General features: G+C 45.0%; 2 protein-coding genes across 3 annotated transcripts in view; both read left to right on the top strand.

Moving 5' to 3' along the window:
• Positions 1–926: 926 nt before the first annotated feature.
• On the top strand, positions 927–10,647 carry GGCT (gamma-glutamylcyclotransferase; the record flags this gene model as incomplete). Its single annotated transcript, XM_082193146.1, has 4 exons — positions 927–1,094; positions 2,393–2,538; positions 5,388–5,523; positions 10,480–10,647. The coding sequence occupies 4 exons, from the start codon at positions 927–929 to the stop codon at positions 10,624–10,626; spliced, it is 597 nt and encodes a 198-aa protein (XP_082049272.1). The 3' UTR covers positions 10,627–10,647.
• Positions 10,648–12,820: 2,173 nt separating this feature from the next.
• NOD1 (nucleotide binding oligomerization domain containing 1) overlaps positions 12,821–15,630 on the top strand; it is a 47,978-nt gene continuing 45,168 nt past the window's right edge. For both annotated transcript variants that reach the window (XM_082192995.1, XM_082192996.1), the window contains exon 1: positions 12,821–13,144. The gene's annotated coding sequence lies outside the window, so the exon portion shown is untranslated. The remainder of the gene's footprint in view (positions 13,145–15,630) is intronic.

Genomic DNA, 15,630 nt, shown 5'->3' with positions numbered 1-15,630 from the left:
TGGGTACACGTTATTTCGAACCCAACACCCACCCTCTTTGCAAATCAGGAGGGCAGTAGAGTCTTGCTTAAAAGTGTCTGCTTCTCATAATTTGCCAGGTTCTTCTCTTTCTTAAGTTTTTTGGTTCCATTTCCCTCTTTCATGCTCCCATATCTCTCTCTCTCTCTCTCTCTCTCTCTCTCTGTGTATATATATATATATATATGCTTTCGTAGATTTTCACGGGTACAGGAATGCAGGTTTTGGTGTCTTCGGGTGTCTTCCCGTGTAAGAGTCGGGGTGTCTGGGCGACGTTTCGACGAGGTCTCACTCGTCATCTTCAGGCTGGTGCTTTCGGCTTCTTGTTACTGGAACAGAGTCTCATATATATATATATGAATGAGATAAAAGTTCAGGGATTGAAGAACTTCCAGTTCTTCATCTGTCCGCTATATACATATAAACAATAATCACTTCATCCACTCCGATATAGCTCCTAAGAGAACACCACTTTCTATAAACAAATTATCTTCAGTCCTCGAACCTGAATGCATTATTTCATTTTGTCACACAAAAAGTCTTTGAGTGGTTTCCAATCTTTAGTAAATGTTAATAATGACTTTATTTCTTATTAAACATGTTGATTTTGCCATCTCAGCTAAGTCTGTTAATTGTAAAAACCGTTCTTCCATTGCTGGTAATGATGTCTCTTTACATCTTTGCCATCCACTCCAGTCCTGACAGCAACATGACATTACTAGGCAAAACAAAGGAAAAGCAGAGCAATAAAGGAAGGGAACATTTCTTTTGTTTTATATTCAGGGTCTGGGCACGGGTAAATTTTGTGATACTTGGGAACTACTGCTCCATGCTGCTTTTACTGCCTGCACAGCTTACGGACAAACATCTCACCTCCATTTTCTTTTAACAGGGCTCCTTTCTAGCAGATGGAAACCTTTAAGCACTGTACACCAACCGGATTGGGTGAAGGGCTGGATTTCCAAAGCTTCGGGAATGAAAGCATATTGTATTTTGCCTACGGTAGTAACCTGCTGCGGGAGAGGATAATGTTAAGAAACCCGTCTGCAGTTTTTCTCACCCTGGCACAGCTACTGGTTGGTGCTGTCTGTCTGTCTCTTTATGTTGTTAAACATATGCCCAAAAATACCTTTGTCTGCCATTGCTGTGACTAGGACATGCAGCAGATACTGCTGTGCCATCATCCCTTCCTTCTGTGATCGTTTTTCCAGGGAAAGTAGTTAGCCCGGGAGGCTTCCGATTTGGTGCAGAATCCGTCCTGCTCATACCCATGTGGTGGTGGTGCCTTTTGCAGAAACTGTGTGATGTCGTTGTTGTCGTAATGCCAAGCCATACTTTTTTATACATTCAATCTGGATTTCCACTTACTGTGGAAAATTTGCTAAACAGCCTGTTATCCATCTGCAGGCACTCCTGGTGTGGACGCTTATTAGTCCATTAAAAAAATTAAGATGTTGGGCATGTCGTCATGAGTGTGGCACTGTTTCTGTGGGTAGTCTTTGTCACCACACCGCTGCTTCTGTTGCGTCTGTGGAATGCTCTCCCCCAGGGAAGTTCGCCTGGTACCTTCATTATACACCTTTAGGCACCAGGCAAAAACGTTCCTTTTTAACCAGGCCTTTGGTTGATCCGATTTACAGTGATACCTCTAGTTACGAACTTAATTCATTCCGGAGGTCCGTTCTTAAGCGGAAACTGTTCTTAACTAGAGGCGTGCTTTCGCTAATGGGGCCTCTTGCTGCCGCTGCGCTGCCAGCACACAATTTCATCCTGGGGCAAAGTTCTCAACTCAAGGTAACTCTTCCAGGTTAGCGGAGTTTGTAACCTGAAGTGTTTGTAACCTGAGGCGTTTGTAACTCGAGGTACCACTGTACATCCTATACGCTTTTAAAATGTTTTTTTTTTGGGGGGGGAGGTTATTGGGTTGTTGCTTTTATTTTTATTTTTTAAAGTAATTTTTATTGAATTTTACACTAAATCATATTCACATTTTATTACATAATTCTATGACTTAATATATTACTCTATAAGAGCGGGTTGTTGCTTTTATTTTTATTAGGTATTTTGTGGTTTTATATCTTGATTTTATTCTGTGAACCGCCCTGAGACCCCCCGGGTATAGGGTGGTATATAAATTCAATTAATAATAATAATAATAATAAATTGAATTTATATACCGCCCTATACCCAGGGGCCTCAGGATGGTTATTATTATTATTATTGATGATGAATGGGGTTTTAAATTGGACCCACCATTCACTTTTCTTTCTCCTGTCTTACCGATCCATTCCACAGCTTTGTTTGAATTAACCACATGCCTTTTAAACCTATAGATATATAAACGGAGGTTAATTGTTCTCCTTTTAACATGCAGGATTACAAACTTGCTTTTGGTTCTCATCATGGCAAGCCCAGTTCTAACTGGCATGGAAGCGCAGCAACTATAATCCATAGTCCTGGCGATGAAGTGTGGGGAGTCGTATGGAGAATGAGTCCTACCGATTTACCTTCTCTGGATAGGTGGGTGTCTTCAGGTTTTGTCATCTTCTCTCAGTTTAATAACATAATGAGCCACACACTTTCTTAAATGTTCTGGGTGTTTTGTTGTATGTATGGCATCAATTCTTTGCCAAAGCAATTGCCGGACTCCAAGTGAGCAAGTTTCAGTGCAGGGGGGGAAATATGGCTCGAGTATGAAGTGCTCACTTGTAACATTTACAGAATAGAAACTAAGCAAGATTTTTCTAAAAAAATAGTGATTTTCCGGCATGTGCTAATTACTAAAGCCCATCAGTTCACTTTTCTTACTGAATTAACAGCTTTGATTGGGTATTTGGCGCCTGTTGCAGAACCTGATTTAATCAGATGGGGTTTTTATCTCTGATAAAAGCAGCAGGAAAAATATAAAGAACTACGCCGTTGTAATAAGTATGCAGATCCTGTGCATACTTACTCAGCGGTAAGCCCTACTGTATTCAGCAGGCTTTACTGCTAGGTAAGCGTGCATAGGATTGTGCTAGAAAGTTACTTTACCACTATTGACAGCTGTAATGGTAAAACAGAAAGCAACAGGGGATCTTTTTTTAAAGGGGAACTACAATGGAAACTCAGTTCTCAAACGTCTCCATTGAGAAACGTTTTGGAACCCAAACGCCAAAAACCCGGAAGTCGAATGCCTTCTGCTGCATGTTTTTCAGTTTTCTCAACTGAATTTGCAGACATCCCTTTGAGCCTTGGTTTTTGAACATTTCGGAAGCCGAACGGTCTTCTGGAACAGATTACGTTCGAAAACCGAGGTTCCCACTGTACCTATGCAGGAGTTTAGAGCTCTGCACGATGGCCTCTCCCCTGGGGCTTTTGCTGAACACCAGTGCCTAACCTGGGTGGTTTTATTACTGTATTGCCATAATCCCTCTTATGACATTCATTTGGACTTGCAGAGTTTCAACCATATGTGGGCTGCTTAAAATGGTTCAAGTCTAGGCCTAAGCAAGGCGAAGAGCTTGAAAGCTCTTTTCCTGCCTGGTCCACTTGGGGTTACACAGCGCAAAAAAGAGCTTTTAAGTTCTCCGCCTTGCCGCCAAGCTCTAGGAATGTTGGGGATACTTGCTCTCTCCTCCCTTACCCTTTAGCCAGAGGGCAGCTCCAAAGGTTTGGCTATACCCATATTTTATGCATATTCCCCCGGAACTGACCCCCCGCATAAGATTAGGTAAGTAAAGGTAAAGGGACCCCTGACCATTAGGTCCAGTCGTGACCGACTCTGGGGTTGCGGCGCTCATCTCGCTTTATTGGTCGAGGGAGCCAGCGTACAGCTTCTGGGTCATGTGGCCAGCATGACTAAGCCGCTTCTGGCGAACCAGAGCAGCGGTACCTTCCCACCGGAGCTGTACCTATTTATCTACTTGCATTTTGACATGCTTTCAAACTGCTAGGTGGGCAGGAGCTGGGACTGAGCAACAGGAGCTCACCCCGTCACGGGGATTCGAACCGCCGACCTTCTGATCAGCAAGTCCTAGGCTCTGTGGTTTAACCCACAGCGCCACCCACGTCCCTCAAGATTAGGTATTCCTGCGTAATATTTTCTGCTGTTTATTAAGTCGTCATAGTTTTCTTTCTTCTTGGTTGTGCTCTTTATCTTACGATGTTGGTTTAATTTTAATGTGCCCTGCTTTGGTCGCAAGAGAGGGTGGTAACATTAAATAGATGAATAATGGGGTTCTCTCGTGCTGGTCTGCATAGTGGCAGCAATCGGAACAGGGATCTCCTCGCTGGGCAGGGAAACTCCCTTACGATCTTACGTATTCTAGTAAGTATTAAGAGTTAAGTAACATTGCAGATGAATCAGTGAGACTGCACTCGCTAACCATGACTGGCAGCACATTCTGAGAAAAAGCTTTGGGTTCATACAACACACATCACATGATGGTTGATGGGTTGGCCAATGACTTCAGATATTCTAGGCAGAAGCATCAGGGAAGGAAGTGAAAAGTCTGTACGTGGTGGCAATTCCTTCTTCTGGCAAGGGTGGGATTGGTAGCGACTGCAGCCTTGTGACTCACTTCTTGAAATAACTGCCCCTATTAATAAACGCTGTTAACTAGAGTCTCTTCCTCTTTAACAGGGCCAGTGTTGCGTACATAACATTTTATGCTTCCAAGCCCTTAAAAGCTGTATGAACAATGTTGCCAATTCCTACCCCATTCAGCCAGAAGATTATGGCACCAACGGTGTAATGTGGCACAGTCCATAAGAGAAATTACCTAACGATGTTCAGTAAAAAGCCACACAACTCTATACCTCCCCTCTATTTAGTTCTAACTTAATTTTGTGAACAGGAACTCAGAAAGCTGCTATCTGGATATGGCCTAAATTTCATGAACTTACCGTATTTTTTGCACCATAACACTCACTTTTTTCCTCCTAGAAAGTAAGGGGAAATGTCTGTGCGTGTTATGGAGCAAATGCCTGTGGGTGGTGGGGGGATCTGCTGCAGTCGTGAGCAGATGATCCATGGTTCCCCTTCCTTTCCTCCTCCATGGTTACAAAGCATGGATCCACATGTATCATCAGGATATTTGCATTGGGCTACTCCAAACTCACTGTCTGATCACATGTCTGTGGCCACAGCATGAACCACAAAAATCATATATCCACTATTTCGTTTAGAATATTTTTTTTCTTGTTTTCCTCCTCTAAAAACTATGTGCATGTTATGGCCTGGTGTGTGTTATAGAGCGAAAAATACGGTACCTTGTCTATGGTCTGGGTGCCTTGCTAAATTAATAGTCTGCTTAGAAAGCAAATTACTACACTTTCTTTCTCAAGTCAGTGATTTGATCTGAAAGGTATTCCTTATTCTGTTTCAGACAAGAGGGAGTTGAACAAGGTATTTACATCCCAATAGAAGTTACAGTCCAGACTCAAGAAGGGAAAACACTTAAGAGTCGTAGCTACCAAATGACAGACTATGTCTTAGGCCTTCCTTCCCCGCAGTATAAAAAGGTAAGTTTCCTATGTGATTCTAAGGAAAATATGAGTGGATGAGAGAGAAACTGGGTTACTAATCATAGTAGTAAGTGTAGGTTTTCTGCGAGTGAAAATGAACTCATTCATAAAAGCCTACCTACATGATGCTTCGTAATTGTCCCCTTTGGGCCTAAGCTGTTCCTGGAACATGAAAAGCGAAATAGCTTAGTATAATGGTTGGGAGTTACTCGTGCGTAATCCTGCTCCGTTTGAGCATTAGATTGCCTGGTTAAACCCTCTGGACTGCACAGCCCATCTCAGCGTGGCTGCCCTTAGTCACTCGTAGAATCTGTCTGTGGGCGTTTCTTAAAGCATTGCCAACATAAGAGCTGTTTGACGCCCAATCGTCTCCGCCTCTCACTGCGCGGGAGTCTCCTGCGCAGGGTGGGCGTGGGCAGCGGGGTGCTTGGGCTCTCCTCGCTAACTTCCAACGAAGAGTCCTGGAGCCCCTGCACCTCCCTGTCCCGTTGCTCTCCTGGATCCCTGGTGTTACACTCATTCTCTTCCCCTTCTTCCTGGCTGAGTCTCCCCCTAGCGCTGGGACCTTCTCCTGCAGAATCAGAGACCCTCTCCTTCTCCCGTGCCTCTGATGGCAGTTCCCTGACACTTAGCTACTTTGATACTAGGGTTACGTGAGTTGTGCTTTTATAGTGGCACTTGGGGATTGCCACGTGATATGGTGCTTTAGCTAGATCAGCGCTGCCTCCTTTTCTCCACTGAGGAGCAAACTCAGGCTCAGTATAGGCCTGCTAAGTCAGGCAAATTGCTTGTACAGTGGTACCTCAGGTTAAGAACTTAATTTGTTCTGGAGGTCCGTTCTTAACCTGAAACTGTTCTTAACCTGAAGCACCACTTTAGCTAATGGGGCCTCCCACTGCCACCGCGCGATTTCTGTTCTCATCCTGAAACAAAGTTCTTAACTTGAGGTACTATTTCTGGGTTAGCGGAGTCTGTAACCTGAAGCATCTGTAACCCGAGGTACCAATGTATCATATCAGTCGGGCTGATGACTTAGTGATAGCTTCCTCCCTTTACTATAGCCATGGCCATAAATATACACAAGTGGCCTAAATTGTGGACACCTTTTGGGGAAAGTGTATTTCTGAGGTTTGATGGCTCATAACACCACTTTTGTTTTGGAGTAATAACATAAAATTATATATCAATGGAAAGATAATTTAATAAAGAATGTAATGCAACAGTTTGTTCAATTATCTGTATTCTATCCAAAGTTATGGGACACGGGTGGTGCTTTGGGTTAAACCACAGAGCCTAGGACTTGCCGATCAGAAGGTCAGCAGTTCGAATCCCCGCGACGGGGTGAGCTCCCGTTGCTTGGTCCCTGCTCCTGCCAACCTAGCAGTTTGAAAGCACATCAAAGTGCAAGTAGATAAATAGGTACCGCTCTGGCGGGAAGGTAAACGGCGTTTCTGTGTGCTGTTCTGGTTCACCAGAAGCGGCTTAGTCATGCTGGCCACATGACCCTGTAGCTGTACGCCGGCTCCTTAAGCCAATAAAGCGAGATGAATGCCGCAACCCCAGAGTCGTCCGCGACTGGACCTAATGGTCAGGGGTCCCTTTACCTTTACCTATCAAAAGTTATAGCCAAATAACCAGAAAAAGGAAGCACAACTTGCTTAGGTTGATATGCAGTATCTTTCCTTCATTTGAATGTAGCCAGTGAGCACGAGTGTTTAGAGAGCCAATCAGGTGTTGTGAGCCATCAAACCTCGGAAATACACTTTTCCCCAAAGGTTTCCACAATTTTGGCCACCAGTGTAGTTGAAGACACTTCTGCAGCCCTCTCCTTTGCAGGGGTTAGGTGGCAGACTCTCCACTAAGAACCATGTCAGCTCGAGCCCAGATCCAGCTTGCCTTGGAAGCGCCCGACTTAAACTCATACCCTTGTTCAGCAGCTAGCTGATCATGACTACAGTGGTACCTTGGGTTAAGTACTTAATTCATTCCAGAGGTCTGTATTTAACCTGAAACTGTTCTTAACCTGAAGCACCACTTTAGCTAATGGGGCCTCCTGCTGCCGCCGTGCCTCCGGAGCACGATTTCTGTTCTCATCCTGAAGCAAAGTTCTTAACCTGAAGCACTATTTCTGAGTTAGCGGAGTCTGTAACCTGAAGCGTATGTAACCTGAGTCGTATGTAACCCGAGGTACCACTGTACTTTAAAAGCAGCAGTAGCAGTAGAAATCAGTTCTGGCTCCATAGGAGGCACAAGTCTCTTCCTTGTGGCATTGGGGGAACATTGGAAGAATGTGGAGAGTGGTTGGGAACACCCAATTGCTTCCCCCCCCCCCAGCTGGGTCCTCCTTCCTAACTGCTGAAACATTATTGTCGATGGCGCACAAAAACGGTGGATCCGGTCTTGAGCCAGGGCCCAGTCTGATAGGAAGCGTATCATAGAATCATAGAGTTGGAAGGGACCTCTAGCCCAACTTCCTGCAGTGCAGGAATCACCATGACACATGGCCACACGACCGCTGCTTAAAAACCTCCAGGAAAGGAGAATCCATTCACAGCCTTCCAAGGGAGACCGCTTCATTCCTTACTGCCAGAAAGTTCTTCCCGAGTCATTTCCTTTCTTGTAACTTGAAGCCATGGGTTCGAGTCCTACCCTCCAGAGCAGGAGAAAACAAGCTTGCTCCATCTTCTTCCATGGGGCAGCCCTTGAGTAGCAACCTCCCCTCTCTTCTATCATGGACTTTTCCACTCCTGGGAATAGCGATGAGGAGGTGTTGCCCCAGCACTTCTGGAGATGATCCACCAGTGATACTAACACACTCCATAGGTCTGTTTCAAATGCAGAACCAGCAGAACCTGCAAAACCTGTGAGTTCTGTTAAGGCTCCCAACATTGGCCATGTTACTACATGTCAAGAGTAGCTTGGCAGACGCTTAATGGCACATGCAGCCCTTAACACAGTAGTTTTCAGCTGCTGTTGGATGCCAAGACTGTTACCCAAATAAAAACTGATATACTGTACTTCTGGTTATTATTATTTTTTAATTATCCAATTTTTTAACCGGTTAAGACAATCAGATTTGTATCCCTGTACTGATTACTGCCCTCAGCCTCCTTCTCATTTGATGTAGAGAGAAATAAGTAATCTGCCCATCTCTCACCTTTGTCGGCTCCCACAAGCTGTTGCCTTGCCAATTTTAGGGGCAGGGCACATATTTTCAGTTTCAGGAAACCAAGTCGTAGAATGAGTATTTCTGCTTTATTTTGCTGCTTCCTACGTAGGATCCGGGACGCGGGTGGCGCTGTGGTCTAAACCACAGAGCCTAGGGCAGGAGTCAGCAAACATTTTCAGCAGGGGGCCAGTCCACTGTCCCTCAGATCTTGTGGGGGGCCAGAATATATTTTTTCAGGGGGAGGGAATGAATGGATTCCTATGCCCCACAAATAACCCAGAGATGCATTTTAAATAAAAGCACACATTCTACTCACGTAAAAACACCAGGCAGGCCCCGCAAATAACCCAGAGATGCATTTTAAATAAAAGGGCACATTCTACTCATGTAAAAACACGCTGATTCCTGGACCATCCGCGGGCTGGATTTAGAAGGCGATTGGGCCGGATCCGGCCCCCAGGCCTTAGTTTGCCTACCCATGGCCTTGGGCTTGCCAATCAGAAGGTTGGCGGTTCGAATCTTTGCAATGGGGTGAGCTCCCGTTGTTCGGTCCCTGCTCCTGCTCACCTAGCAGTTTGAAAGCACATCAAAGTGCAAGTGGATAAATAGGTACCACTCCAGCGGGAAGGTAAACAGCATTTCCGTGCACTGCTCTGGTTCGCCAGAAGCAGCTTAGTCCTGGCCATATAACCTGGAAGCTTTACACTGGCTCCCTTGGCCAGTAAAGTGAGATGAGCGCCACAACCCCAGAATCGTCTGCGTCTGGACCTAACAGTCAGGGGTCCCTTTACCTTTAACTAGGACCAGATTCTGAAGATGTAAACAGCCCCTCCAGTGCCCTTTAAAAAGCCTTTCCTGGGATCTGTGGATCCTCAGGGAAAGTTTGGGAAGTGCTGCAGGGAGAGGAGGCAACTGGGAAAAACAGGTGTGAGCTCACCCCATCCTTTCCTGTGGGTCCTCTGGTGTGGTGATAGGCACATCCTCCCATGTCTTGTCAGGTTGTGGTTTGTAAGTGTGAATGGGCTTGATCTTAAACCGCAAGGGAAATGTTTTGATTGGGTGTTGTACAACTGATTTTCATTCGGTTGAATAGATCACTGGATCTATTCCAAGTAAAACTGAGTTGAATGGCCACCCATCAGCTGCCCGTTTGAATCAAATTACACACTCACCTGCCAATCATCCAGTACACAGAAATGAGAGTTTTGTGCGGGTATGTGTGAACCAGCGCTAACGTATTCTCATCATCCCTTTCCCAGGTTATATGTGTGGATATGGCTTGTGGAATCAAACACTGCCGCTTTATTTTTTTTAATACAAATTTTATTAAATTTTCTGTTTTACAATTTAGAATATTCCTTTAAACGTCCTTAAAATATCAGTGACTTCCCTTCTTCACTTTCCATGGTTCATTTTGCATATCATAAATCCCTGCATATTTTACATAAACTAAACCATTCAGTATTCCGTTATTACATCCATCGAAACTTATTGACACTGTTGAATTTATCTTAATGCTGCCCATGTTTTCAAGTGTACACAATTTCCCCCTGTATATTCAATAAACATTTTCCAATCTTCTTTAAACGTATGTTCTTCTTGTCCTCTTATTCTATATGTTAGGTCCACAAGCTGCGCATATTTCATCAGCTTAAGTTGCCATTCTTCTTTAGTTGGGACCTCGCTCGTTTTCCATTTTTGGGCTAACGAGACATGGGCTGCAGTGGTGGCATACATAAATAATACTGCTGCTTTAAATCCTCATTTAATGTGGTTCTTCGTAGGTCATTTGCATGGGTGCAAAGCAGAACAGTTTGCCAGTGGACTACCAGAAGAAATTAGACTCTATACAGACGAATGGCTATGCAGGACCCGTGCCGGTTTTTGATGAAATTGAAGCTGCTCTCAGAGAAAATGAGATAACAAAATAATAAAGAAACGTTTTAGAATCACCTGCTTTGGTTTCTCTTGATCATCATTTTATTTTATTTTGTTAAATCCTATGCATGTCTGCTCAGTTGTGAGCCCCATTGAATTCAATGGTACTTCCATCTAGGATGGTATAGGATTGCATCCAAAAATGAGAACAAAAAGCTCTTGGGTGCATCCTTGATTAAGAAATGACATTTAAGGTGGTGCTTGATTAAGTTGTGCTTCTAATACACGACAGCAATATTAACTGTATTTATTCCGGATTGATTTTTTGCTTTGTTTTCTATCTCCATGGCAAACACTACAAAGCCAGACTGAAGAGGGATCACACAATTTGCTTCAATTGACGAGGGTGTCTGCATACCAGCTCGGTCTGTCATCAAAAATATCACACAGAGCTTGCGCTGTCTGTCTTTCTTGCATCTCCACCCCCCTTTTATTTATTTTTATAATAAAAAAGCTGGTTTCCCAAAAAAAACCACCTGTTTCACCATGGAGATTTTGAACTAATTTATTTTGGAGTAGGGGAAGAAGTGTTGTTTCTGGCTCGTACATTTCCCGCTGTTTTAATTACCCCATGCAGATCTTTGAACTCCCCCCATCTTGTCACATCAAACATGTTGATGTGATCGCACCGGTAGCATTGTGCATAACCAAGATGTTGAGTTTGGGAAAGGAAAAAAGAACCTAAAAGGTACGGCGCTGTTCAGTAGGAGCACACACTTCAGTCAATCCAAGCTTAATTTAAAATGTTTCATCCACTAAAAAGGTGGCCTTACTTGGGCAAATCTATAAATATATATTTGAAGTGGTTTTTTTCTTTTTAAATAAATGTTATAAGTACTCTTTCACTTTTTATTTAAACTGCAAAATGTAACGGCGTGGAAGGGCAAAACTTCACAGCGCAAAGGGATAATGAAGTATTAAATCATAGCAAGATTCCCTTTCCAAATAAAGATTAGTAAAAACAAAAGTATTCTGCACCGGTGTGGTTCATCATTTATGTGACTAAAGGTTCTACCTAGTCCTAAATGAGCCAGACATTTGCATATACCTCTGGCACACTGAGTGGCCATGCGCTTCAATATCTGTATGAGAATTTTTTTTTTTAATTTGAGCTCTGCCCTTGAGATGCTTTTAATTTATGAGAGATCTTTCCAAGATTCTCTGCATAGCTCAATAGGCAGTGCATGAGACTCTTGATCTTAGGGTCTTGGGTTCAAGCCCCGTGTTGGGTGAAAGATGCTTGCATGCCAGGAGGCTGGACTACATCAGTGTTTCCCAAATTTGGGTCTCCAGCTGTTTTGGGGAGTACAGTTCCCATCATCCCTGACCACTGGTCCTGCTAGCTAGGGAAGATGATAGTCCAAAAACAGCTGTTGGGGGGACTACAATTCCCATTATCCCTGGCCACAAGTCCTGCTAGCTAGGGGTGATGGCAATCCAAAAACAACTGTTTGGGGGACTACAATGCCCATCATCCATGACCACTGGTCCTGCTAGCTAGGGGTGATGGCAGTCCAAAAACAACTGTTTGAGGGACTACAATGCCCATCATCCCTGACCACTGGTCCTGCTAGCTAGGGGTGATGGCAGTCCAAAAACAGCTGTTGGGGGACTACAATTCCCATTATCCCTGGCCACTGGTCCTGCTAGCTAGGGGTGATGGCAGTCCAAAAACAACTGTTGGGGGGACTACAATTCCCATTATCCCTGGCCACTGGTCCTGCTAGCTAGGGGTGATGGCAGTCCAAAAACAACTGTTGGGGGGACTACAATGCCCATCATCCCTGACCACTGGTCCTGCTGATGATGCTCCTCGTGGCCAAGCCTGCGATTCTGTGCAGGGGAAATTGGCCCAGCCGTCGAATACCAGCCCTCCAAATCAGGAGGATCAAAGATCTCCCGGGATCCCGTGATACAACCCGGGAGATCTTGCTCCGTTCGGGACCCGAGGAACGGGGATCCTTTGCTCTCCAGATCCCGTTCTGCTCCCGCCTCCGCGTTGCCCAAAGCGCACCTTCCAGCCCCTCCAGACGTTTCCGGAGGAAGGCGGCGCCCGGCTCGCCCGCATCCCCTTTAGCCGGGCGGGGCAGGCTGGGATCCGGCGCGATCGGCTCGGGATCCCGGGGAGGGGGCGGCAGGAGAAGCCGCCGCAGCGCCCGCTCTCACTTCCTCCTTCCTCCCCCCCCCCCGCACTTTCACTTTTCCTTTCTCCGCCTCCCTTTCTCCCAGGATCCAGCCGCGGGGACGTTTCCGGCGCTCAGTTGGAAAGTTTTCGACCGAGGAGGCGGCAGGCGTGGGGGGCTGGAGAGCAGCCAGAGGAGGGCGAGAGATCCACACCCCACCCCCGCGAAAAAGGCCAGGATTGGTGAGGGGAACAGAGGATCTCTCCCCATTAGGAAACACAGCCGCGGACGACTCCAGCATCCTGCAAGCTGCGGGCAGGGATGGCCAAGTCGAGCCCGGCAGAAACGCGCTTCTGAACCCGGCCATGGGGCGGAGCTGATCCCGGGGGTGGGTATTTTCTCCTGCCACTCCCCCCCCCCTTTGACTGGCCTGTGGCTCAAGAGACCTTACCTCCTCCATCCTAGAATTGGAGGATCGTGCCCGAGGATGCAAGTTTGTTTATTTGTTTATTTGGTGTTTTTTTAACTGCGTGTTTGTTTGCAGCATTGCAGGGGGTTGGACTAGATGGCCCCGGGGGTTCCCTTCCAACTCTGCAAATCTAGGATTCCTTGTTAAAAGAGAGAGGCAGAAACCCTAAAGAGAGAGAGGGCATCATTGCATGCCACCTAAAAACACTGAAATGCTGCAAGACTGAAGGCCATTTGTGGGTGCCGGCTAAGAGGCAGGGGTCTCCCTGGGTGCTGCTTTAATTGGCAGTTAATTGGTGTTAATTGGCAGAGGCCCCCAGCAGAGAGAAGCAGATAGACATTGGCAGCAGCTGACAGCAAGCATGCGCCCGTTCTGCTGCTTTCAGGACCTGCCAAAAACTTTTTTGTTGTTGTTTAGGCAAGCCTATCCAAAACATGTGATTTTATTTCGCCCCTTTTTTTCCAAAATCTGTAGATTTAAAATCGTACTTCATTTATATTTTAGCCATTTTATTACTGTGTCTGTGTTCGTTGCTATTTTTCAACAAATATTTTTACACCGTTTCATGTAAACGGCTTGGGCCTTTGCCTAAAAAATTAAGTGGCATATAAATAAAATGAGAGAGTTGAGATCATGAGGACTAGCCTCTTCCCCGGAAAGAAGTGTTTTGGGTGCCCAACTCCAGAGACTTCTGCCCTGCTTCCCATTCACAGCCTATTGAATAGAAGAGAGAGTGACCAGTCGAAAGGAGATGCGTGCCTGTGATTTTAAAATACTATAATTATTAATTTGCTTTCGGTGCGAAATGTCCCAAGATTCGTGTGGGCAACATGAGCGAGTGCTGGGTGCCTGGTCTGCACCCTTATTTTTGAAAGATATTTTGCAGGCCCCATGTGCTGTAAAATATAAGAGTATTGGACTTGCATCGTATGAACACATGGGGTCAAGCCGGGGTCCTGAGTTACAGTCTGGTCTATGCTAGCTTTTCCCAAACTGGCGGCTGGCAGGTGTTTTGAACTATAGTTCTCATCAGCCCCTTGTAGTCCAAGACACTTGGCTGCCTTCAGATGTCTTCTACAAGTCAGATAGATGTTTATTTCCTTGACATCTGATGGGAGGGTGTTCCACAGGCAAGGCGCCACCACTGAGAAGGCCCTCTGTCTGGTTCCCTGTAACCTCACTTCTCACAGGGAGGGAACTGCCAGAAGGCCCTCAGAGCTGGACCTCAGTGTCCAGGCTGAATGATGGGGGTGGAGACACTCCTTCAGGTATACTGGGCCGAGGCCGTTTAGGGCTTTAAAGGTCAGCACCAACACTTTGTTTTTTTTTAAAAAAAATAATATTTATTACTTTTCCAACAATTTAAACACACACAAACAAAAAATAAGAAGAAAAAAAGAAAAACAATACAATACATTACAAAAACACTACATAACACCTTAAACTAACAAGACAAAACAAAAACAATTTAAAAAACATCAAACAATTTCAGTAACTTATCTTTCATCCACTTATTTCAGTGACCTCCTCACACCTCCCTTTTTGTATTCCGCTTCTGTTGATTGTTTCAGCAATTCCTTTCCATCTTCCTCTTCTTTCTATCCTTTAATTATCTTAACACATTCTAACCTTATTTTTTCCTTTAATACTCTATTTATCTATTTATACTTAATTCCTTATAACTTTTCTACTGAAGCCATATAACTTCATTCCAACATTTTTCTAACATTCATTAATTTTACAGTATTTCTGTAAATAGTCTTTAAACTTTTTCCAGTCTTCTTCCACTGACTCTTCTCCCTGGTCTCGGATTCTGCCAGTCACAGCACCGACACTTTGAATTGTGCTCGGAAACGTACTGGGAGCCAATGTAGGTCTTTCAGAACCAGTGCTATGTGGTCTCAGCGGCCACTCCTAATCACCAGTGTAGCTGTCGCATTCTGGATTAGTTGTAGTTTCCGGGTCACCTTCAAAGGTAGCCCCACGTAGAGCGCATTGCAGTAGTCCAAGCGGGAAACAGCTAGAGTGTGCACCACTCTGGCAAGACAGAAATAATTTCTCTCACTCACAGTGAACTTAGGCTGATTTCAATGTGCTGGTTTTGGTGTGCAAAAAACCCTATACAGTTTGGGACCTGATACCTAAAATAACCTCCTTGCAAAAGCCCCCTTCTCTGGAGATCTGTCCTGCCCCAAAATTGGTGTCTTGTGGCAACTGCCCTTTGGAATTCCCTCCCTATGAACATTGTTATTTTCTCCACACCTGTTGATGACGTCCCTCTTCCAGGAAGCCTTCTAAGAAGAGACCTTTCCCAGCTTGCATCTGGATCGGAATTGCTTTTAGAAGTTTTAATTGTTAATTAACGTTTGCCATCCTTGGCTCCTTGGGGAGGAAATCTTAACAGG

The sequence above is a fragment of the Podarcis vaucheri genome, assembly GCF_965113315.1.
Source record: "Podarcis vaucheri genome assembly, chromosome: 12".
NCBI classification, from domain to species: Eukaryota; Metazoa; Chordata; class Lepidosauria; order Squamata; family Lacertidae; genus Podarcis; species Podarcis vaucheri.
The sequence above is the reverse complement of the archived record's forward strand: the minus strand, read 5'-3'. Positions and strand labels throughout refer to the sequence as shown.